This window comes from Phaenicophaeus curvirostris, chromosome 35 (genome assembly GCF_032191515.1).
Source record: "Phaenicophaeus curvirostris isolate KB17595 chromosome 35, BPBGC_Pcur_1.0, whole genome shotgun sequence".
NCBI classification, from domain to species: Eukaryota; Metazoa; Chordata; class Aves; order Cuculiformes; family Cuculidae; genus Phaenicophaeus; species Phaenicophaeus curvirostris.
The window spans coordinates 1,484,884-1,507,087 of NC_091426.1; the positions used below are offsets into that span (position 1 = coordinate 1,484,884).

Genomic DNA, 22,204 nt, shown 5'->3' on the forward strand with positions numbered 1-22,204 from the left:
CTACATGACCCACTCCGCCTTGCTACAAGCCAACTGCCTCTAAATGTCAAAGGTTATTCCGAGACAGAGGCGCTGCCACAATATCAAGCCTTAAAGGGTCAGCGTCCTCATGCCCTTCCCTTCTTAAGCAATCCTCTACATGGGATCGCTGAGTCCTCCAAGGAGAAGAGCCCTGCCCCTCCTCAGCAAGGGCACATGGATTCAGAACCGTGAGTCTCCCTGAAAAGGACCAGTCTCCTAAGGACCCTCAAGAAGAAAAGCCCTTTCCGTTCTCCTGGCAAACCAAGCTGACGGACCAGGCTGCTGAGGAACAGCCCAGATGCCCGACGGCCTCTTCAGTTCAGCCAGAGCCAAGGAGAAGGAGCAGGAGGAGAAAACAGGACGGGCTCTGTCAGGTCCATTGCAAAAGTCCTACAAGTTTTTCTAAATGCCAATGGGATCGACTTGTGATGAAATGACACTGCAGTCCTTTTCCACGACTGCTTTTATATGATGTGTGTGTTGTCTCAGGCGACGGCTGAGACTGCTTGGAAAGAGGTGTTGGTTTGTTTGTAGGAAAAATAAAGAATCATAGAATGTCCTGAGTGTGAAGGGACCTTCTCCTGATATCCACCCTAAACCTCCCCTGGAGCCTCTTCCTGCCATTCCCTCAGGTCCTGTCCTTGGTCGCTAGAGAGAAGAGCTCAGCACCTGCTCCTCCTCCTGCCTTGTGCGGAAACGGCAGACTGCGTCTGACGTCTCCCCTTAGTCTCCTCTTCTGCAGGCTGGACAGACCCAGTGATGTCAGCCACTCCTCAAACGCCTTCCCCTCTAATACCTTCCACAGCTCTCCGGCTTCCTCTGGACTCTCCCCACTACTTTTCAATCCTTTTCATACTGTGGTGCCCAAAACTGCACTCAGGACTCTAGGTGCGGCTGCAGAAACCCTTTCCCATCCTACTCTGTCTCCTGGATCTCCTCCATCTCCCTAATGGTGAGAGGAGGCTGGGGAGTCTTTAGTCTCCTCTGCTGGCACATTGCTCTCGCGGGCTGCAGAGTACAATCCCACCAGTCAGTTTCCTTCTCAGAGTCCCCGATACTGCTCAGCTTGGACACCTCCTCCCAAAGCTCTGTCACCAGGCTGAGCTGTTCTCCTCTTCTGCCCAGTCACAGGGAAGCTGCTGGAATCCTCTACCGTCCAGCATTGTCTGCGTTAGACGTTTTGATCGGTTCCCATGTGCCGTACGTGCGTTACTTTGTCGATGTTTAAAGAAATCATAGAATCATAGAATTGCTAGGTTTGGAAAGACCTTTGAGATCATCAACTCCAACGGTACCTGTCCACTACTAAACCATATCCCTGAGCACTTCATCTACCCATCTTTTAAACACCACCAGGGGTAGTGACTCCACCACCTCCCCGAGCAGCCTCTGCCAGCGCCCAAGAACCCTTTCGCTGCTGACTAAAGCCACCCCACAGACTGGCCCTTTCCATCTCCAAGGCACAGCCTGGCCCGGCCGCTGAGGCTCAGCCCCAGACACCTACCCGGCCCTTCGGTTCAGCCAAAGCAAAGGAGAAGGAGGAAGAGAAGACAAGGGGTGGGCGAGCAGATCTGCTGAGCACAGACGCTTCCATCTGTCACTCTTGGCACTGGTACAGTGGACGTCTCCCTGCCTGCTCCACAGCCCGGTTCCCCTCAGGGACTGATGCCCGTGATCGATGGGGATCACAGCCTCATGTCCCCAGCCCTGTCCAAGGATGCTCGCTTTCTAAACATCCAAAACGAGTCGCAGAGAGTTTGATTTGCCAGAATTCTCAAGTCAAGGGACAAGAGGAAATGGCATTGAGCTGTGCCAGGGGAGGTTTGGGTTGGACACAATAAGGGGGATAGAACGGGATGGGCTTTAAGATCCCTTCAACCCAAACATTGCTATGATTCTGAAATGTACGGGAATACAAACTTTAAACTAAGACATATTTTTCATGGGTGCACTTTGAAGTCCTCCCTTTAGCCACACTGGGAAATAACTGCAAGGAGCTCGGCAAAGCTTGATGAGCAGAAGAGAACTCCAGGAGGAGAAAGAGCTCCTTAAGTCTTTCTGTAGTTTAATGAGACCCAGCGTGGATTTGCTGATGAGCCCTTGGACCTCACCTACAGAGAGAAGATTGAGCAAGCCTCTCAAGAGTTCAAAAACAGAACTCAGAGTAACTTGAAGTCTTAATTGGTCTCAGTGAGGATTGTTTCGAACAAAGTGACCCTAGGGGCAGAGGAATTCAGTTCTAGGAAGTTCATGGAAGTGTTTGGTCATAGAAGCCTCAGGTCATATACGATTCAGGTCATAAAAGGTAAATAGAATATTAGGGTCATGGAAGAACTGAGTCATAGAAGTGTGATTTTTGGGGGGGTTTTGAAGGGTTTGGTCGTGGAAGGGTCAGGTCCCAGAGGACTCAGGTGACGGAAGAGTCGGGTCCTTGATATGTCTCATCACACACATGCTGCAGAATAGATGATCTGTGTCATAGAAAGCTGCATCATAGGAGAGTTAGACAATAGTCAGGTCATAGAATAAAAGGTCATAGAAGGGTTGGGTTGTAGAAGGCTTGAGCCAGAATCGCCTGGTCATATGATAGATGGGTCTCAGGAGAGCTGAGTTATAGAGGAGTTGGTCATAAAAGAGTAATACAAGAGTTTGATTGTAGAAAGTTCCAATATGGGTTGGGTCATGGATTATTCGGGTCATAGTTGAGTCTGGTCAGAGAAGAGCTGGGTCATACAAAGTCATAGAGGAGTCGGAGAAGAATTGGGTCATAGAAAGCTTGGGTGACAGAAGGCCCAGATCACAGATAATTCGGGTCATAGAGGACTCAGAAGAGTTGAAGCGGGCGGCCACGTCTATCCAGACCGAGGCAGGAACCGGGGCCGGGGGTGGAGAGGATGAAACCCGGCCGTCAGGTGTAGCCACCGCTCCGCCGTTGAAGCGGGCTGCCACGTCTACTCAGACCGAGGTGGGATCGGAGCCGGGGAAGAGGACGATACCCGGCCGTCAGGTCTATCCACCTTTGATGCGGGCGGCCACGTCTACTCAGACCGAGGCAGGAACCGGGGCCGGGGGGAGAGGACGAAACCCGGCTGTCAAGTCTCCCCACCGCTCTGCCGTTGAAGCGGGCGGCCACGTCTACTCAGACTGAGGCAGGAACCGGGGCCCAGGGCAGGAATAAACCCGGCCGTCAGGTCTATCCGCCGTTGAAGCGGGCAGCCACGTCTATCCAGACCGAGGCAGGAACTGGGGCCGGGGGTGGTGAGGACGAAACCTGGCCGTCAGGTCTACTCGCTGTTGAAGCGGGCGGCCACGTCTACCCAGACCGAGGCAGGAACCGGGGCCAGGGGTGGCGAGGATGAAACCCGGCCGTCAGGTCTATCGGCCGTCAGGTCCACCCACCGTTGAAGCGGGCGGCCACGTCTTCCCAGACCGAGGCAGGAATCGGGGCCGGCGGGGACGAAACCCGGCCATCAGGTCTACCCACCGCTCCGCCGTTGAAGCAGGTGGCCACGTCTACCCAGACCTAAGCAGGAACAGGGGCCGAGAAGACGAAACCCGGCCGTCAGGTCTTGCCGCCGTTGAAGCGGGCGGCCACGTCTATCCAGACCGAGGCAGGAACCGGGGCCGGGGGTGGAGAGGATGAAACCCGGCCGTCAGGTGTAGCCACCGCTCCGCCGTTGAAGCGGGCTGCCACGTCTACTCAGACCGAGGTGGGATCGGAGCCGGGGAAGAGGACGATACCCGGCCGTCAGGTCTATCCACCTTTGATGCGGGCGGCCACGTCTACTCAGATCGAGGCAGGAACCGGGGCCGGGGGGAGAGGACGAAACCCGACCGTCAAGTCTCCCCACCGCTCTGCTGTTGAAGCGGGCGGCCACGTCTACTCAGACCGAGGCAGGAACCGGGGCCGGTGGAGAGGACGAAACCCGGCCGTCAGGTCTTCCCGCCGTTGAAGTAGGCGGCCACGTCCTCTGACCAAAGCAGGAACCAGGGCCCAGCGGAGCACTAAACCCGGCCGTCAGGTCTATCCGCCGTTGAAGCGGGCGGCCACGTCTACCCAGACCGAGGCAGGAACTGGGGCCGGTGAGCAAGGACGAAACCCGGCCGTAAGGTCTATCCCCCTTTGAAGCGGGCGGCCACGTCTATCCAGGCCCAGGCAGGAATCGGGGCCGGCGTGGACGAAACCAGGCCATCAGGTCTTCCCCCCGCTCCGCCGTTGAAGCGAGCGGCCACGTCTACCCAGACCTAAGCAGGAACGGGAGCCGAGGAGAGAAGACGAAACCCGGCCGTCAGGTCTTGCCGCCGTTGAAGCAGGCGGCCATGCCTTCCAAGACCGAGGCAGGAACCGGGGCACAGGGGAGGACTAAACCTGGCCGTCAGGTCTACCCACCGCTCCGCCGTTGAGGCGCGGAGCCACGTATATCGAAAGCACTCCCACGCCTTCATTTCAACTTTATTGATGGCCATATGGTATTGCAATCCCTGTGGAAGAAGTGTCCTGGAGAATTACAGGCACCCACTGCTGGGGTCAGCTAAGCAACGACAGGTGCTTGTCCCCCGCCGCTTCACTCCAGCCTTGGATCTGGGTGCCCCAGTCGGCCGGTGCCTCCTCGCCTTCTGGCGTTGTTCAGGATGACCCTGGAGGCGCCTTGGGCTGCGTCGGCAGAGGGACACCGGCTGTGAGATGTGCTGCGCTGGTACCGGGCTATGCTGAGTCTGGCCGTGTGTTGTGCCACCCGGCTGTTGGAGCTTTGGGGCCTCCCCCTCGCTTTTATACGGGTGCCAGGGGGAGGCCCTTGGTGACATCAGCGCGTTATCTGGGCAACCGAGTGCTCCCCCGTTCGGGTTCTTTCAGCAGTCCAGATCCTTGTCTTCCGCACTGAAGTCCGTACCACGATTGCAGACACGGAAGGTCAAAACCCCTCTGGCAAAGGTAACGAGACGACTCGTGCGTGTCCCCTCTTCACCGGCTCAGGCGCAGGGTCGACGGCTGCTTTCTAGCGCTGCTCTCGGAGCCGGGTCACTTCTCGCTCCCATACTATGTACAGGCAGGGCCCGCAGCGACTTCCGGGCCAAGGCGGAGCGGGGGCGGCCGGGGGCGGGGCGGCAGAGACCCCGGCTCTTACGAGGACCTCACTGGAGGCAGCGCGAAACAGCGACCCCTTTGGCGAGAACCGGGAAGAGACGCGGCTGACAGGTCCACCCCACTCCGGCCGCCAAGTCTTCCCAGCTCAGCAAGCGGATACTGGCTAGACCTGGTGGTCGGTGGAAGGTAGACCTGGCGGCCAGTGATGGATAGACCTGCCGGCCGGTGAAGGATAGACCTGGCGGCGGGTGAAGGCTAGACCTGGCGGCCGGTGAAGGGCAGACCTGGCGGCCGTTAAGGGATAGACCCGGCGGCCGGTGAGGGGGATTGACCTGGTGGCCGGTGTAGGGGGATTCACCTGGTGGCCGGTGCTGGGTACACCTGGTGGCCGTCCCTGGAGCCGGTGACATCTAATGGCTATCACTGTCTGCCACCGGAGCGGAGCCAGCACACCCACTTTTGGGGCCGCAACTCCCATTTGTAGGGCCAGAACACTGATCTGATCTTAGGTTTTGGGGTCAGAATACCAATTTTTGAGCGAGAACACCACTTTTAGGACAAATCACCACGTCTCTCAGAGTACAGGGCGGGGCTAACAGGTCAAGCCGTCCCCGACCACCAGGTCCACCCGCCTCCGTTCGCCTGGTGCACCTAGCTCCGGCTCCCAGGTCCACCTCATTATGGCTGGCAGGTCTTTTCCACTATGGATTCCAGGTCTTACGTGCTCTGGCCGCCATGTCTACTCTGCTGAGGTCGGAGCTAGGTGGACCTGGTGTCCGTCCTCACAGCCGGGTACACCTGACGGCCGCCACTGTCCGGCCCTGAGCGGAGCCAGCACACCCACTGCTGGGGCCACAACTCCCATTTGTAGGGCCACAACATTGATTTTAGGGATAAGGATCCCTTCAACCCAAACAATCCTATAATTCTGCAATGGATGGGAATACAAACTTTAAACTGGAGAAGAGGAGCTTCTGGGGAGACCTTAGAGCAGCTTCAAGTCAGAGGCTCCAGAAAAACTGGGGAGGGTTTCTTGATCGGGGAGTGCACGGACAGGACAAGGGAGAATGGTTTTAAGCATAAAGAGAAGCGGTTGTGATGAGACCTTAGGGAGGGTGGGGTGGCCCTGGGCCAGGTGTCTCAGAGAAGTCGTGCTTGCCCCATCCCTGATGGTGTTCGAGGCCAGGTTGGATGGGACTGAGCAACCTGATCCAGTGGTATGTGTCCCTGCCCATAGCAGGCAGGTGGAACTGGATGGGCTTTCAGGTCCCTTGAACACAAACCATTCCACGATTCTGTGATTCTATGATCCTACCAAAGAGAAGGGTGTTGTCCAGAAGCAGAAAGAGCTGCCCCACACAAACCCTGCTTGCTGCATTCCCCTGACGGAGACACTCGCTTCTCCTTGCCCTTCTGCCACCATCCCTGTGCACAAACGCTGCAGGGGGAGGCCTGGTCTGAAGAGCTTAGAGAATATTTGCAAAGTTACCGCAGCATTCCTCTCACTGGGCTGATTTCTTTGTCCGGCTGAGAGAGCTTCTCCCTCTGCTTTGCCTGGATGGGAACCGCTCTTGAGCTGGTGAGCAGGCTGGTTGTTCACCAGAACAGCCTCTGCCTCTGAGCAGTCTGGGACACCTTTCCTACCCAGGGTCTCAGCTGGCTTCTTGCATGACCCAAGGCAATGACTTTTCTTTTCCTTTACACATTTCCAGTCCACAGAAGAAACTCACAAGAGTCCCCTCCCAGTCTGGGACTGTTGGCAGAAGCAGCCGGAGGCAAGACACGCACACTCAACACGAGTTTAGAAACTTGCTCGTTTAATGCAGCTAGATGAATCCTTTTATACATGTGTTACAGTCCCGTGGAAGGTGCCCTTTGGTCTGTGTCCACTCTCCAGGCACTAATTGGCTAACTAGTCCACTCCTCGCGCGCTAATTGGCTAGCAGTTGCTGAGCGTGCTCTGTTCCTCTTCCTGTGCTGCTTACTACATGACCCACTCCGCCTTGCTACAAGCCAACTGCCTCTAAATGTCAAAGGTTATTCCGAGACAGAGGCGCTGCCACAATATCAAGCCTTAAAGGGTCAGCGTCCTCATGCCCTTCCCTTCTTAAGCAATCCTCTACATGGGATCGCTGAGTCCTCCAAGGAGAAGAGCCCTGCCCGTCCTCAGCAAGGGCACATGGATTCAGAACCGTGAGTCTCCCTGAAAAGGACCAGTCTCCTAAGGACCCTCAAGAAGAAAAGCCCTTTCCGTTCTCCTGGCAAACCAAGCTGACGGACCAGGCTGCTGAGGAACAGCCCAGATGCCCGACGGCCTCTTCAGTTCAGCCAGAGCCAAGGAGAAGGAGCAGGAGGAGAAAACAGGACGGGCTCTGTCAGGTCCATTGCAAAAGTCCTACAAGTTTTTCTAAATGCCAATGGGATCGACTTGTGATGAAATGACACTGCAGTCCTTTTCCACGACTGCTTTTATATGATGTGTGTGTTGTCTCAGGCGACGGCTGAGACTGCTTGGAAAGAGGTGTTGGTTTGTTTGTAGGAAAAATAAAGAATCATAGAATGTCCTGAGTGTGAAGGGACCTTCTCCTGATATCCACCCTAAACCTCCCCTGGAGCCTCTTCCTGCCATTCCCTCAGGTCCTGTCCTTGGTCGCTAGAGAGAAGAGCTCAGCACCTGCTCCTCCTCCTGCCTTGTGCGGAAACGGCAGACTGCGTCTGACGTCTCCCCTTAGTCTCCTCTTCTGCAGGCTGGACAGACCCAGTGATGTCAGCCACTCCTCAAACGCCTTCCCCTCTAATACCTTCCACAGCTCTCCGGCTTCCTCTGGACTCTCCCCACTACTTTTCAATCCTTTTCATACTGTGGTGCCCAAAACTGCACTCAGGACTCTAGGTGCGGCTGCAGAAACCCTTTCCCATCCTACTCTGTCTCCTGGATCTCCTCCATCTCCCTAATGGTGAGAGGAGGCTGGGGAGTCTTTAGTCTCCTCTGCTGGCACATTGCTCTCGCGGGCTGCAGAGTACAATCCCACCAGTCAGTTTCCTTCTCAGAGTCCCCGATACTGCTCAGCTTGGACACCTCCTCCCAAAGCTCTGTCACCAGGCTGAGCTGTTCTCCTCTTCTGCCCAGTCACAGGGAAGCTGCTGGAATCCTCTACCATCCAGCATTGTCTGCGTTAGACGTTTTGATCGGTTCCCATGTGCCGTACGTGCGTTACTTTGTCGATGTTTAAAGAAATCATAGAATCATAGAATTGCTAGGTTTGGAAAGACCTTTGAGATCATCAACTCCAACGGTACCTGTCCACTACTAAACCATATCCCTGAGCACTTCATCTACCCATCTTTTAAACACCACCAGGGGTAGTGACTCCACCACCTCCCCGAGCAGCCTCTGCCAGCGCCCAAGAACCCTTTCGCTGCTGACTAAAGCCACCCCACAGACTGGCCCTTTCCATCTCCAAGGCACAGCCTGGCCCGGCCGCTGAGGCTCAGCCCCAGACACCTACCCGGCCCTTCGGTTCAGCCAAAGCAAAGGAGAAGGAGGAAGAGAAGACAAGGGGTGGGCGAGCAGATCTGCTGAGCACAGACGCTTCCATCTATCACTCTTGGCACTGGTACAGTGGACGTCTCCCTGCCTGCTCCACAGCCCGGTCCCCCTCAGGGACTGATGCCCGTGATCGATGGGGATCACAGCCTCATGTCCCCAGCCCTGTCCAAGGATGCTCGCTTTCTAAACATCCAAAACGAGTCGCAGAGAGTTTGATTTGCCAGAATTCTCGAGTCAAGGGACAAGAGGAAATGGCATCGAGCTGTGCCAGGGGAGGTTTGGGTTGGACACAATAAGGGGGATAGAACGGGATGGGCTTTAAGATCCCTTCAACCCAAACATTGCTATGATTCTGAAATGTACGGGAATACAAACTTTAAACTAAGACATATTTTTCATGGGTGCACTTTGAAGTCCTCCCTTTAGCCACACTGGGAAATAACTGCAAGGAGCTCGGCAAAGCTTGATGAGCAGAAGAGAACTCCAGGAGGAGAAAGAGCTCCTTAAGTCTTTCTGTAGTTTAATGAGACCCAGCGTGGATTTGCTGATGAGTCCTTGGACCTCACCTACAGAGAGAAGATTGAGCAAGCCTCTCAAGAGTTCAAAAACAGAACTCAGAGTAACTTGAAGTCTTAATTGGTCTCAGTGAGGATTGTTTCGAACAAAGTGACCCTAGGGGCAGAGGAATTCAGTTCTAGGAAGTTCATGGAAGTGTTTGGTCATAGAAGCCTCAGGTCATATACGATTCAGGTCATAAAAGGTTAATAGAATATTTGGGTCATGGAAGAACTGAGTCATAGAAGTGTGATTTTTGGGGGGTTTTTGAAGGGTTTGGTCGTAGAAGGGTCAGGTCCCAGAGGACTCAGGTGACGGAAGAGTCGGGTCCTTGATATGTCTCATCACACACATGCTGCAGAATAGATGATCTGTGTCATAGAAAGCTGCATCATAGGAGAGTTAGACAATAGTCAGGTCATAGAATAAAAGGTCATAGAAGGGTTGGGTTGTAGAAGGCTTGAGCCAGAATCGCCTGGTCATATGATAGATGGGTCTCAGGAGAGTTGAGTTATAGAGGAGTTGGTCATAAAAGAGTAATACAAGAGTTTGATTGTAGAAAGTTCCTATATGGGTTGGGTCATGGATTATTCGGGTCATAGTTGAGTCTGGTCAGAGAAGAGCTGGGTCATACAAAGTCATAGAGGAGTCGGAGAAGAATTGGGTCATAGAAAGCTTGGGTGACAGAAGGCCCAGATCACAGATAATTCGGGTCATAGAGGACTCAGAAGAGCGGAATGAGAGAAGAGCTGGGTCACAGAAGAGTTCAGTTGAAGTAGGTTTATACCTAGGTGTTGGGTCACAGAACACTCACGGAAGAGCTGAGTCATAGAAGGGAGAGAGAAGCATCATTTATAGAAGAATATGGTCAGAAAACATTCATAGAAAATTCAGGTCTTAGAAGACTCAATTCATAAAAGAGTCATTGAAGGGCGATAGAAGTGTCAGGTCATAAAGGAGTCGTTAGAGAAGTCAGGTCATAGAAGGTCTGGGTCATAGAAGAGGACTCATCTAAGTGTGTGGTCATAGAGGAGTTAGGTAAGAGACGTGTTGAGTCAGAAAAGTGCCAGGTGAGAGAAGGTCATAGAAGGATGTTGAGGCATGATCTGACCAAGGGAAGTCCAGTCCACTTCTCTTTCAGGCATCCAGAAATGGAATCCGAGGGGACAAGGTCTTGGGCACAGCCTTTAGTTCCCTGCTCTCCCACTGGCCATTCCTGAAAACGACAGGCCATGTGTGAGTGGTGCCAGTGCTCAGGGAGCGCCCTCGGTTACCGTGACCTCTGGAAGATGATGGAGAGTGCCCTCACTGTGGCATCGTCCTGCTCACTCAGCGCCCTGGGATGTGACCCCTCCTGTCCCAGAGGCTGGGAAGGATTGTGTTTGCTCAAGTGATCCCTGATCTGATCCCCACCCAGCACTAGTCAAGCTCCTCCAGAGTCCTGCCCTGAGTCCCAGAGGCCTGGGAGACTTTGTTGGGGAGGACAAGGACATAGAGGACACAGGGAATCTCAGATCTGTCTCCTCCTGCTCTTACTAAATTCTGCACTACCCACAGAGGGTCCTTGTTTTTTTCTTTTACTGTTCCTGAAGCAGGGAACACTCATCATGAGGCCCTTGAATGGCCTTTCAAGTTCTGTGACCACATCCCAGCTCTGTCTCGCACAGGAACAGCTCCAGCTCCTCCTGCCTGTGCCCCTGGCTGAGGGCATCGCTGCCCATGGGGCTGAAGCTCTGCAGCTGTGGCACCAGGCAAGGTCATCCCTGCAATAAGGAAATCTGAGACCAAGTGTCCAGGAACCCGTGTGTGCAAAGGCTTTGCTTGGAGCAGAGACCCGTCTGGGACAGAAGAGAGCTGAATGTCCTCCCAGCCCCAGGTCTAAAGACCAGGGAAGAAAAGCCTGAATTCCCGCGATGGAACAGGATGGAGAAATGAGATCATTCCCTGTCACATTCCTGGGGTTCTGTTTAATGATGGGGCAACAAAAGTGATTCTCATGGCCAGCTATTTTTCTAACAGGAGTAATGACAGTGCAGGAGAAGTGTCTCTGCCCAGCTGAGGGAGGGAAGATCAGGGATGGCTTCAGCCTGTTTCTCAGCAGGTTCCCCTGGAGCCCCAGGGACAGCTCGAGGGAGCCCAGAGGGGGCAGAGAAAGCGCTGCCTTGGGCTGCTCCTCTGCTGCTGAGCTGGGCTGGGCTCCTGGGACAGAGTGAGCTCATAACAAGAGGGTAGTTATGAAAAGAGCCAGGTCTGGCCAGGAGCAGCTCCTCTGCCAAGCCCAGCAGGGCTGAGGGCACTGCCTGCAGGCAGCGAGGGGAGAGGAGGGAGCGGAGAGAGGGGAAAGGCAGGGTGGGGTGGGAGGAAAGAGGAGTCTTCATTTGGAGAAAGATCTTCACAGCCCTTCTCTGGGTGCAGGACAATGCAGGTGCGATTCCTGGAGGAGTCTCCCAAAGCCAGCACAGCCACAGCCTGTGGGCTCTGTCAGGAGGGCTCTCGCAGTTTCTCCAGTGGAAAGAAAAACCAGGGTCAGTGCTCGGTCTGCCCAGGGAGCTCCTCATGTTGGGACAGGGAGAACTTGTGGAGGGAAGAAGCAGCTCCTTGGAAAAGAGGGTCTTTTTGCTCTCAAGAGGGTGCTGTGCCAGTCAGGGCTTCTCACAGCTCCAAATCACCCCAGGACACTTCTAAGAGGACATCTCAAGGGAATAATCAGGGCAGGGATTAGGATAAAGATAAGGAACTCTCCCGAGTCAGTTCCCTGCACCTGGGGAATTTCCGGGGAGAAAAGAAACAAGAGGCTCTCATGCTTGAAGAAATCACTGAGCCTCCTGAGCTCTATCCTTGAGTGGCCAGTAGGTCTGATTGGAGCCTCTTAAAGTGTCTCCAGCTACTTCTCTGCCCATGGAGAGCACCAGCATCACCTCTGCTGGACCCATCAGGCTCATTCTGCCCCATCCTTTCCTGCTTATAAACAAGACCCTGTGCCCAGCTTCACCCGCCAATCAGGCAGGTTTGTGTAGGGCCAGGGGGATGCAGAGAGGGTCAGATGAGGTCTGTGAGCATTGACAGGGAGAAGAGATGGGCCAGGGAAACATCTCCAGTGAGGAAAATCCCCGGGCAGAAGGGATAAGATCGGAGAATGTGAGGAAACATAAAAGAGAGATGTTGTGGAAGGGCAAATACAGAAACCCCTACACGACTGCATCCAACACAGACCCACCCTCTGAGCAAGCCCCCTTGCCTCCTCTCCCACCCCACAAAGTCTCTGCCCTCAGCTTGGGCTCCAAGACTGAACCCCCTCCACTGCAGCCAGAGTTTCAGCACAGCCGTGGTGCAGCTCTCTAATCACGGGTCCATTTTCCTCTCCAGAGCACAGGGGCTGAGAGTACCAGTGCAGCAATGTTTATTTTTGGGAGGGAGTGAGCAGAGCTGGGTTAGGGTAATGCTGTCCTGAGTGCCCGGCTGCCTCTGCTGTGGCCTCTCTCAGCTGGACCAGCTTCTTTGCTGGCTTCTCTGTTTGTCTGTGTTCTTGCTGTTGATCTCCTGTTCTTGCTGCCAGGCTCTCTGGGGTTGGGAGTTTCAGCAGTCAAGTGTGGCACTGAACTTCTGATTCCTCCCATGCAGGTGTGTCCGTGGGAATGCAGTGTCCAAGCTTTCGTCTCACCCATGGGGCTGTGGGCAGAGCAGTCTGAGTCGTTCCCTGAGGAAAGAGCTGACTCTTGCTTACTGAACCACCACCATTAGGATACTCGGATTGTTCCATGAGGGTTCTTTCCTAGCTGTGAGCTTCCCTCATGGATATAAATCTCTGCTATCACAACTTGGTGCTACCTGGATGACCGTGGAGAAATACAGAGATGCTACAGCCAAGGGAATGCTTCTGGGTTTGTGAAATGAGCCGTGTGTGTCCTGGGCTGACAGTGGGGTGCTGAGACCTTACAGAAGGGTGAGACATTGAGTGGTGTGAGGTGGATCCCTCTGTGCTCAGAAGGGTGAGGTGGCTTTTGAAGGTAACAAGGGAGAGTGATCCCCCTCCATCTCAGAAAGGTGCAAGCCCAGAGCTGCTGGGGACAAGAGCAAAGTAGAGGGCAGCACCCCTCCCTCTGCACTAAGCCACAGGTAATGCTCTCCCTGAGTGCAGCAGGGATGCTGAGGGTTTCTGACATCCAAGAACACTGTCCGGGGTGGGAGCAAGAGTGGTAAAGGCCCAAACCTCTCTGCCTTCCTTCTACCCTCTCAGTTCCTCATCCCTGGAGGTGCAGATGCTGACAAGCCCTTTTGCACCAGGAGCAGTTCCACAGGACAAAGCTGAACCCCAGCAGTGTCCCCTGTGCCCAGCGTCCCCATGACCCCCAGCTGCAGAGCAGGGCTGACCCCTCGCAGCCAGCGGGCAGAGGCCCTGCTCCTCCCGGCACATTCAGCCGGCACCGAGCAGGGCTCCAGGCATGGAGCTGGCGGAAGGGCTGCAACTGGAAATGGAAAAGCAGTGGCAACTGTGCAGTGTGAGAACTGGCTTTGATTTTACTCAAAGAAGTCTCCTGTAACTTCTCACACTATTTTGGCTTTGATCCAGAGGCAGCAGATGTCCAACAGCAGCTCCATCACCCAGTTCCTCCTCCTGGCATTCGCAGACACACGGGAGCTGCAGCTCCTGCACTTCTGGCTCTTCCTGGGCATCTACCTGGCTGTCCTCCTGAGCAACGGCCTCATCATCACCACCATCGCCTGCGACCACCACCTCCACACCCCCATGTACTTCTTCCTCCTCAACCTCGCCCTCCCCGATATTGGTTCCATCTGCACCACTGTCCCTAAATCCATAGCCAACTCCCTCTGGGACACCAGGGCCATCTCCTACTCAGGATGTGTTGCCCAGGTCTTCTTTGTGTTGTTCTTGTTGAGTGCAGAATATTATCTTCTCACGGACATGCCCTACGACCGCTGCGTTGCCATCTGCAAACCCCTGCACTACGGGACCCTCCTGGGCAGCAGAGCTTGTGTCCACATGGCAGCAGCTGCCTGGGGCACTGGGTTTCTCACTGCTCTGCTGCACACGGCCAATACATTTTCCCTGCCCCTGTGCCAGGGCAATGCTGTGGAGCAGTTCTTCTGTGAAATCCCGCAGATTCTCAAGCTCTCCTGCTCACACTCCTACCTCTGGGAAGTTCAGTAAAGCCTGAGTGCTCTGAGTTTGGTCACATTGCCAGTGCTTTGCACCATGTCACCATTGCGGATGGTTTGCTTCATGGTTGGGTGTTCAAAAATGTGATTATTGCACTAATTTAAACTAAAGGATGTGGTCGACCTGGACTTCTGTAAAGCCTTTGACGTGGTACCCCACAACATCCTTCTCTCTTCCCCTAGCTTTCTCTCTCCTTCCCCAGCTTTGTGGGGGTTTTGTGGGGTCCTGGGTCCCTTTTGGGGGTTTGTGGGGGGCGGCCCTGGATCCCGTTTGGGGGAATTTTGGAGGGGTGTGGGTTCCTTCTGGGGGGATTTGGGGGGCTCCTGAGTCCCTCTTGGGGGGCTTTGAGTCTCTCTTGAGAGAATTCAGAGGGTTCCAGATCCCTTTCAGGGGGTTGGGGGAAAGTAGTGGATCCCTTTACGGGATATGGGGGGATCCCGGGTCCCATTTGTGGGTTTGGTGGGTTTTGGGTGCCATTTGGGGGATTTAGGGGGGTCCTGTGTCCCTTTTGGGCAGTTTTGGTGGGTCCTGGGTCCCATTTGGAGACTTCTGGGGGTTTTGGATCCTTTTTCAGGGTTTGTGAGGGACTTGAATCCCTTTTGGGGAGCTGTGGGTTTCTTTTGGGGGGATTCAGATGGTCCCAGATCGCTTTGGGAGTTTGGGGAAGGGGTGTCTTGGATCCCTTTTGTGGGGTTTTGGGGGGTCCTGGGTTCCATTTGGGGACATGTAGGGTGGTTTCTGTGTCCCTTTTGGGAGGTTTGGTGGGTCCTGGGTCCCTTTTGGAGGGTTGAGAGGGTCCTAGGTCCTTTCAGGAGTTTTAGGGGGTGGTCCTGGGTCTCTTTTACGGGGTCTTGGTGGGATCTTGGGTCCCATTTTGAGGTTGAGGCTCCTGGGACCCATTTGCAGGGATTGGGGAGGTTCTGGGTAAATTTGGGTGGGGGTTGGGGGAGCCTTGGGTCCTTTTGGGAGACTCCTGATTCCCTTTTGGGGGACTCCTGGTTCCCTTTTGGGGGCTTGGAGTTTCATGGATCCCTTTTGAGGGGGATGTTTTGGGTCCCATTAGGTGTTTTAGGAGGGGTTCTCCTTCCAATTGGGGGGGGTGGGTGGGTTGTGGGGTCTTGGGTCCTTTTGAGGAGGTCCTGAATCCAGTGCAGGGTGGGGGGGAGTGGGGTGTGTCCTGGATCCCTTTTGGGAGTTTGGGAAGAATCCTGGATCCCTTTAGGGGGGATTAGGCATGCCCTGGATCCAATTTGGGAGTTTGTGGGGGTCCTGAGTCCCGTTTTGGGGGTTTTGATGGTTCCTGGTTCCCATGTGGGAGGTTGAGGGGGTCGTGGAACTCTTTTGAGGGGTCTGGGGGGGTCTTGGGTCACTTTTGGGGGGCTTTGGATTTCTTTTGAGGGAATTAAAGGGGACCCAGATCCCTTTAGGGGGTTTGGGGTTGGAGTTCTGAGGTCCCTTTAAGGAAGGTTTGGGGGGGTCCTGGGTTCCTTTTTGTGGATTTTGTGGGTCCTGGGTCCAATTTTGGGGGGTTGGGGGAGTCTTGGGTTCCTTTTGGGGAGTTCTGGGTCTCTTCTGAAGGAATTCAGGGGGTCCTGGATCCCTTTTGGGGGTTGGGGGGGGTCCTGGATCCCTTTTGGGGGTTGGGGGAGGTCCTGGGTCCCTCTTCACCACCCTCCATGCTGCTCCTGGGGTTGGGGCGGGCAGAGGAATTGGGAGCCAGGGAGCCATTTCAGACTGGGAGAAAGTGGGAGGAGAATGGCTTTAATATTTGGCCCTTGTTGCTCCCAATCCAAAGCTTTCTGAACTGTCAATAAAGTAAATCGAACTTCAGCAAGTCCACACCTCTGTGCCCGTGACAGTCATTGGTCTCTGAACCTCCTTTGCTTTCTCTTGACCCCTGAGCTGTTCTGGTTCATTTTCTCCCTCTGTCCTGTTGGTTCTGGGCTTGGAGGGAGCAGCTGCAGGGGGTCCGGCTGCTGGCCAAGGTTAACCCACCACAGGACACATCAGGGCTGCCGTGTCCAGTACGGGGCTCCCAGCACAAGGAAGACCCTGCCCAGCCTGGAGAGAGTCCTGCTGAGGCCAGAAGGATGGCTGGGGCTGGAGCACATCATGGACAAGGAGAGGCTGGGAGAGATGGGTTCTGAGAAACCTTTCAGGGTACAACACTGAGCAAGGACCCAGGGCAGCTGGGGGATCCCAATGCAAGGACTTTCTCGGTGTTTGATGAGACAAAGCCATGAGCCCCTGATGGGTTTGGAGCTGTGTGAGAAAGGGCTTGGCTGAGAGACCTGCAGCGGCAAGAGCTGGGGACTGGTGTATAAGAAATTTCAGTAGGAAAAGGCTTCTCTTTTTATTGATAATGGTTGTAGAGTTGGATATCAGGCCTGCAGCAAGGCAAGGGGTGAGGAGGGGAGTGTGCAAGTGGAGAGAGAACAGCTCTGGGAGATCAAGCGCTTGTGCGCGGCAGCGCTGCCGTGCTGGGATTCTTTTCCCCTCCACCCACGACCACAGGAACTGTCCCTGCAAGTCCAGAAATGTCTCGCAGGAAATATATCAGGAAACAGAAGTCGTTGAGCATCCCTTTATTTTGTTAAAACACACAGAGAGCACAGCTCCTCATTTACACAGACAATGAGCAAGAAAAGAGAAGAAAACAGTGAATTAAAAACAGGATGACAAGATTATAAAGGGGGGATGAAAGGGGGTTTGGGGGGTGCTAGAGGGGTTTTGAGGGGGAATAAAGGGGGTTTGGAGGGAACAAAGGGAGTTTGGGGGGCATAAAATGGGGTTTGGGGGGATAATAGTGGATTTGGGGGGATATAGGGGGTTAAAGGGGGTTAAAGGGGTTTTGGGGTGATATAAGGGAGTTTAGGGGGAATAAAGGCGTTTGGGGAGAGAAAAGGGGGTTTGGGGTCAATAGAGGGGATTAGTGGGGCATAAAAGGGATTTGGGAGGATAAAGGGTTTTGAGGTGGAATAAAGGCAGTTTGGGGGAAATAAAAGGGGAATTGAGGAGGATAAAGGGGATTGGGGGTATAAAAGGGGGTTTTGGGTGGATAAAAGAGGGTTTGGGGGGATAAAGGGGGATAAAGGGGGTTAAAGGGGTTTTGGGGTGATATAAGGGAGTTTATGGGGAAATACATGCGTTTGGGGAGAGAAAAGGGGATGTGGGGTCAAAAGAGAGGATTTGGGGGAAATAAAGGGGGAATAAAGAAGGATAAAGGGGACTGGGGGTATAAAAGCGGGTTTTGGGGGGATAAAAGGGGGTTTGGGGAGCAATAAAGGGAGTTTTGGGGGCTAAAAAGGGGGTTTTATTCTTTTATCCCCCCAAAACCTTTTTAATGCCTTCAGACTCCATATATTGCCCCCAAAAGAGGCTTGGGAGGGATCCATATGGGAAAATCCATTCACCATCGCACAAATCAAGGAACAGACCCGACTCCAGGAGCCAAGGATGAGGCTGAATGAGGTAGAAAGCCTCAGCCCTGGTCAAGGACCCGAAGCAGGAGGGGCACCGGCCCCCACGATCAATCTTGGACCCCAGGCTCGTGCACGTCCACCTCACAGGGAGGTGATCCAGGTGGCACTAGAAACAGGTTTGCTGTTGCCGGGACGATGGCTGCGGGCAGGGTGAGGCCTCTGGTTTTCCTGCCACGAGCAGTGGCTGCAGGAGCTGGGTCTGGCTCCACAGAGCCCTCTCTGCAGAGAGAAAAGGTGTGTCTGAGGCCTCAGCTGCAGAGGCAGGATGGGAAATCTCCTCCATGGCATGGAGCTGGCTCGGCTCCGCACCCCAGGCTCAGAGCTGCCGGCACAGCGTGACCGAGGGGGACACTGGCACCTGATGGCACCTCCGAGCAGGGGGATTCCTGCAGGCAGGTTCCCTGTCAGGAGCGGGCGCTGGTGCGCGTCTCGCTTTCCAGGGGAAGCTCAGCCCCTGCTCTTTCCCATCCTGACCTGGCTTTGCCCATGCCGGTCACCCAGCCTTGGTCAGTGTGCGGCTGTGCCCGGCGCTCCTCAGGATGGCAGCAGGGCTGGGGTCAGGGTGGGGGTGGGCTGGCACAGCAACTGAGTTAATGGAAAATCTTCACAGTGGCTCTCCGAAATTTGTATTTCTTCTTCTCTTCTGGCTTAACATCCTGGCAGAATGGAGAGGAAAAACCAAACAGATTAGAACCACCGCATATGAAGCAGACGTTTGTAATGCGGATACAGTGCGGGCTGCACAGGCTGGTACCACAGTACCGGCATGTTATTCAGGCACGTGATATCCTCCCTTGGAGCACGTAAGGGCAAATAAAGCGCTAGACACTGATTTTCCAGCAGCATTGCTTCAGCTTCTTTAACTACATCCATGGGGCTGTTACCAGCGGACACCTGGGCGTTTACACACGGCTTGTTGTTGTCTCATTTCCAAAGGCACCTTCACCTCTTCAGCAGTACAGAAGAACCTCCCCATCCTCCTGGCTTGAGAAGCTGCAGGCGCTGGCACAGCGGCTCCTTCATGAGCGACCTCGGAGTCAAGGTGCCTGCTAGAGCAGGCTTGACGTGGGTTGTGCCGTTCCCGTTTGCAACAGCAGAAGACACCACATCAGAGAAAACTCAAATATGCACCTTGGGGGTCCCTTCCAGCTCAGGACAGTCTAGGATTCTGTAACTTTCCCTGGCTCTTGTATCTCAGCAAAGACGTCTGGAGCCGGTTTTAACTCCCACTCACCTGTGTAAATGTTAACGGTTTGTCTGTGGCGATGGAGTCTGTGTACTTGCAGACAAAAACCCTGCAGTTGTCTCTATTCTGTTGCTAAGGGGTTTCCTAAGGAATGCAAAGAAGCAGAATTTTCCAATACCATAAAAGAGAGGCATTTTGGAAGCAGCACACATTACCCATCCTAACGGGCACTCAGGAAAATCCATTCACCATCACACAACTCAAGGAACAGATCTGACTGATGGAGAAACACCTGCTGTGATTTATTCATGTGAAATGAACCAAATCCTTTCACTCTGAGCCCTCCAAGAGCAAAGGACAAGGTTGAAGGAGGTAGAAAGCCTCAGCTCTGGTCAAGGACCCTGAGCAGGGTGGGCACCAGCCCCAAGGATCCATCTCGGACCCCAGGTTCCTGCATGTCCACCTCACAGGGAGGTGATCCAGATGGCACGAGTCTCAGTCCTGTGGTTGCCAGGTTGGTTCTGTAGCACTGGGGCCGCTTGAGTGAAGAGTGTCCTGCTTCCTTCAGCTTTGCCAGAATCTCCTCCAGGATTTCGGACAGCCGCTGTGAAGATTTTCCATTAACTCAGTTGCTGTGCCAGCCCACCCCCACCCTGACCCCAGCCCTGCTGCCATCCTGAGGAGCGCTGGGCACAGCCGCACACACTGACCAAGGCTGGGTGCCGGCCCTTGCCCGCTCACCTGATCCCCGCGCTCGCTGTGGAGCAGCCTGGACATATCCTGGGCTTCCAGAACTACCAAAGTGAGGAAGATAATGAGGCTGATGGGGACCACAGCCCCCCGTGCCTCCACCATGCTTCTGCTGCCAGCTCTGCGAGAGCGGTGCCCGTGGCACAGCACAGCACCTCCCGGCGTGGTGCAGCCGCATCTGTGGCCTCACAGTCCGGACCACAGCCACTCCCCACCCTCGCCAAGCACCGGCCCCAAGCACCTCCTGTCAAGGAGCCTGAGCAGGAGGGGCACCGGCCCCAAGGATCCATCTTGGACCCAGGTTCCTGCATGTCCACCTCACAGGGAGGTGATCCAGATGGCACAAGTCTGGGGCTGGTGGTTGCCGGGTTGGTTCCTTGGCACCTGGGCTGCTTGAGGGCTGGTGGGGGCTGGATGCTGGAGCTCAGTCTGGATATTTGGGGTGCTGGGGCTCCAGCTGTGTGGAAAGCCACCGCTTTCCACCTGGGCTTCTGGACCTGCAGAGAGGGCTCTGTGGAGAGAAAAGTTGTGGCTGAGGCCTCAGCTGCAGATGGAGGATGGGGAATCTCCTGCACGACACGGAGCTGGCTCAGCTCCGCACCCCAGGCTCAGAGCTGCCGGCACAGCGTGACCGAGGGGGACACCGGCACCTGATGGCACCTCCGAGCAGGCGTATTCCTGCAGGCACGTTCCCTGTCAGGAGCGGGTGCTGGTGCGCGTCTCGCTTTCCAGGGGAAGCTCAGCCCCTGCTCTTTCCCATCCTGACCTGGCTTTGCCCACGCCGGTCACTCATGTCCAGGCAGGATCTGCTTGAGCCGACCTCGGCTCTGGTCAGAGGAGGCTCCCGGGAAGAAGGCCCAGGAGTTCAGAGGCCAATTAAAGCACCCGACAGCGGCTGAAATCTCAGCAGAGTGTTTTGGCCAAGACGTCATTCACCGCTGCCCAGCAGCCTGAGTAGAAACACTTTGCAGCTACGAGCAGCCCTTGCAGGAAGCCGTGGGGGCAATCAGTGACTCACCGTGTTCTCTTCCTCCACATCCAGATCACGACACTGCACACCAGGATCACAATCACGAGGGAATGCAGGGCTCCTACTGCACCCATCATGAAGTGCAGTTGCACATCTGGGGGCCCTCTGACACTCTTGGTCGTCTGAGACTTGACAACACTTGGGGTTGTCTCACCGAGCACACCTGGAGGAGCCATTGGGAATGTCAGTCCGTGCTGTGACCCTCTGGAGAGCTCACCCAACAAAACTCAGGTGGCCAGGAGAGCACATGGGGAGCACCGATCCTTGTCCAGTTTTCCTTTCAGCTACATGGACAAAAGCCGTCCCTGCAGCAGGGAGGGCCACCCCAACGCTCCCTCCTCCCTGATGGGTGACACCGGGTCACTACGGGACAGCAGCTACCGGGCGTGCGAGTGGCCGGCATCGCCTCTGCTCCTTTGGCAGGGACGGGCACTGAGCCACTGCTCCCTGTTCGAAAGACAACCTTCTGAACAGCCTCTGTGTCCATCTCTAGAGAAAGAAAGCAGGAGCTGGATCAGATGGAACTGTTCCCCTCAGGGAGGTGGCATTTTCAGCAGGCGATGTATCTCAGGACAGACACCAGGCTCCACACCTCCAGTTTGCAGGACTTGTCTTCAACTTATGCTCCCCTGTAAGACTGCTCAGGACCTGGATTCTCTTGGAAAGAATAATCTGATCAGTATGGTGGGCTTCCCCGGGCTGGGACAACACTGCCAGGAGTCCGAGAAAGGCAAAGCCTCAGCACAGCTCCAGCACAAGGCGACAGTAAACACCTTCCTTCAAAGGGGACACGGAGATCCTGCAGCCACTTCTGCTGCGAAAGAGCCCTTCGCAGAAGCACGTCCCATCCTGCCACCTCCATCCCATGGAGGGGTCACAAACACACGCAGTGGACTGAACCCCATCTCTGTCACCATGTCCGGGGCACTTTCACCATCAAGACCCCACTGATCCCCAAGCCACAGGGAAACCAGTTCTGTAAAACACATCCAGGAACAGAGAGAAAAGCCACCTGAGACCAAATCCACAGCCCTTCATGGTCACTGCCCTCAAGGCAGCTGTGCGGCCTCAAGCTGGGTGTCCAGCTTCCATCTGTCCCTGACCCTGAGGTGTCACCCAGAGTTCTCAGCCACCAAGGAGAAGAGGGGCTGGACCCGTTGGTGAAGCTGGGGCTGCTCCGATCCTGACCAGCTCTGACCAGCTCTGCCAGACTCAGTACCCTCAAGCTGCCTGCACATCCTCTCGGCCACCCAGGGCTTCTCTCCCCTCCGGTGACCAACAGCAAGGGCTGAGCACCCACAGCTTCTGCAGGCTGGATGTCAGCCTCTGGCCAGGACAGCTCTGGCCAGGGTCAGCTCAGCTGGG

General features: G+C 55.1%; 1 protein-coding gene across 1 annotated transcript; it reads left to right on the forward strand.

Moving 5' to 3' along the window:
- Window positions 1-3,376: 3,376 nt before the first annotated feature.
- Window positions 3,377-14,382, forward strand: LOC138732669 (olfactory receptor 14A16-like). The gene is made up of 5 exons (XM_069879313.1): window positions 3,377-3,410; window positions 3,525-3,632; window positions 4,151-4,396; window positions 4,877-4,954; window positions 13,841-14,382. The coding sequence occupies exons 1-5, from the start codon at window positions 3,377-3,379 to the stop codon at window positions 14,380-14,382; spliced, it is 1,008 nt and encodes a 335-aa protein (XP_069735414.1).
- The last annotated feature ends 7,822 nt before the right edge of the window (window positions 14,383-22,204 follow it).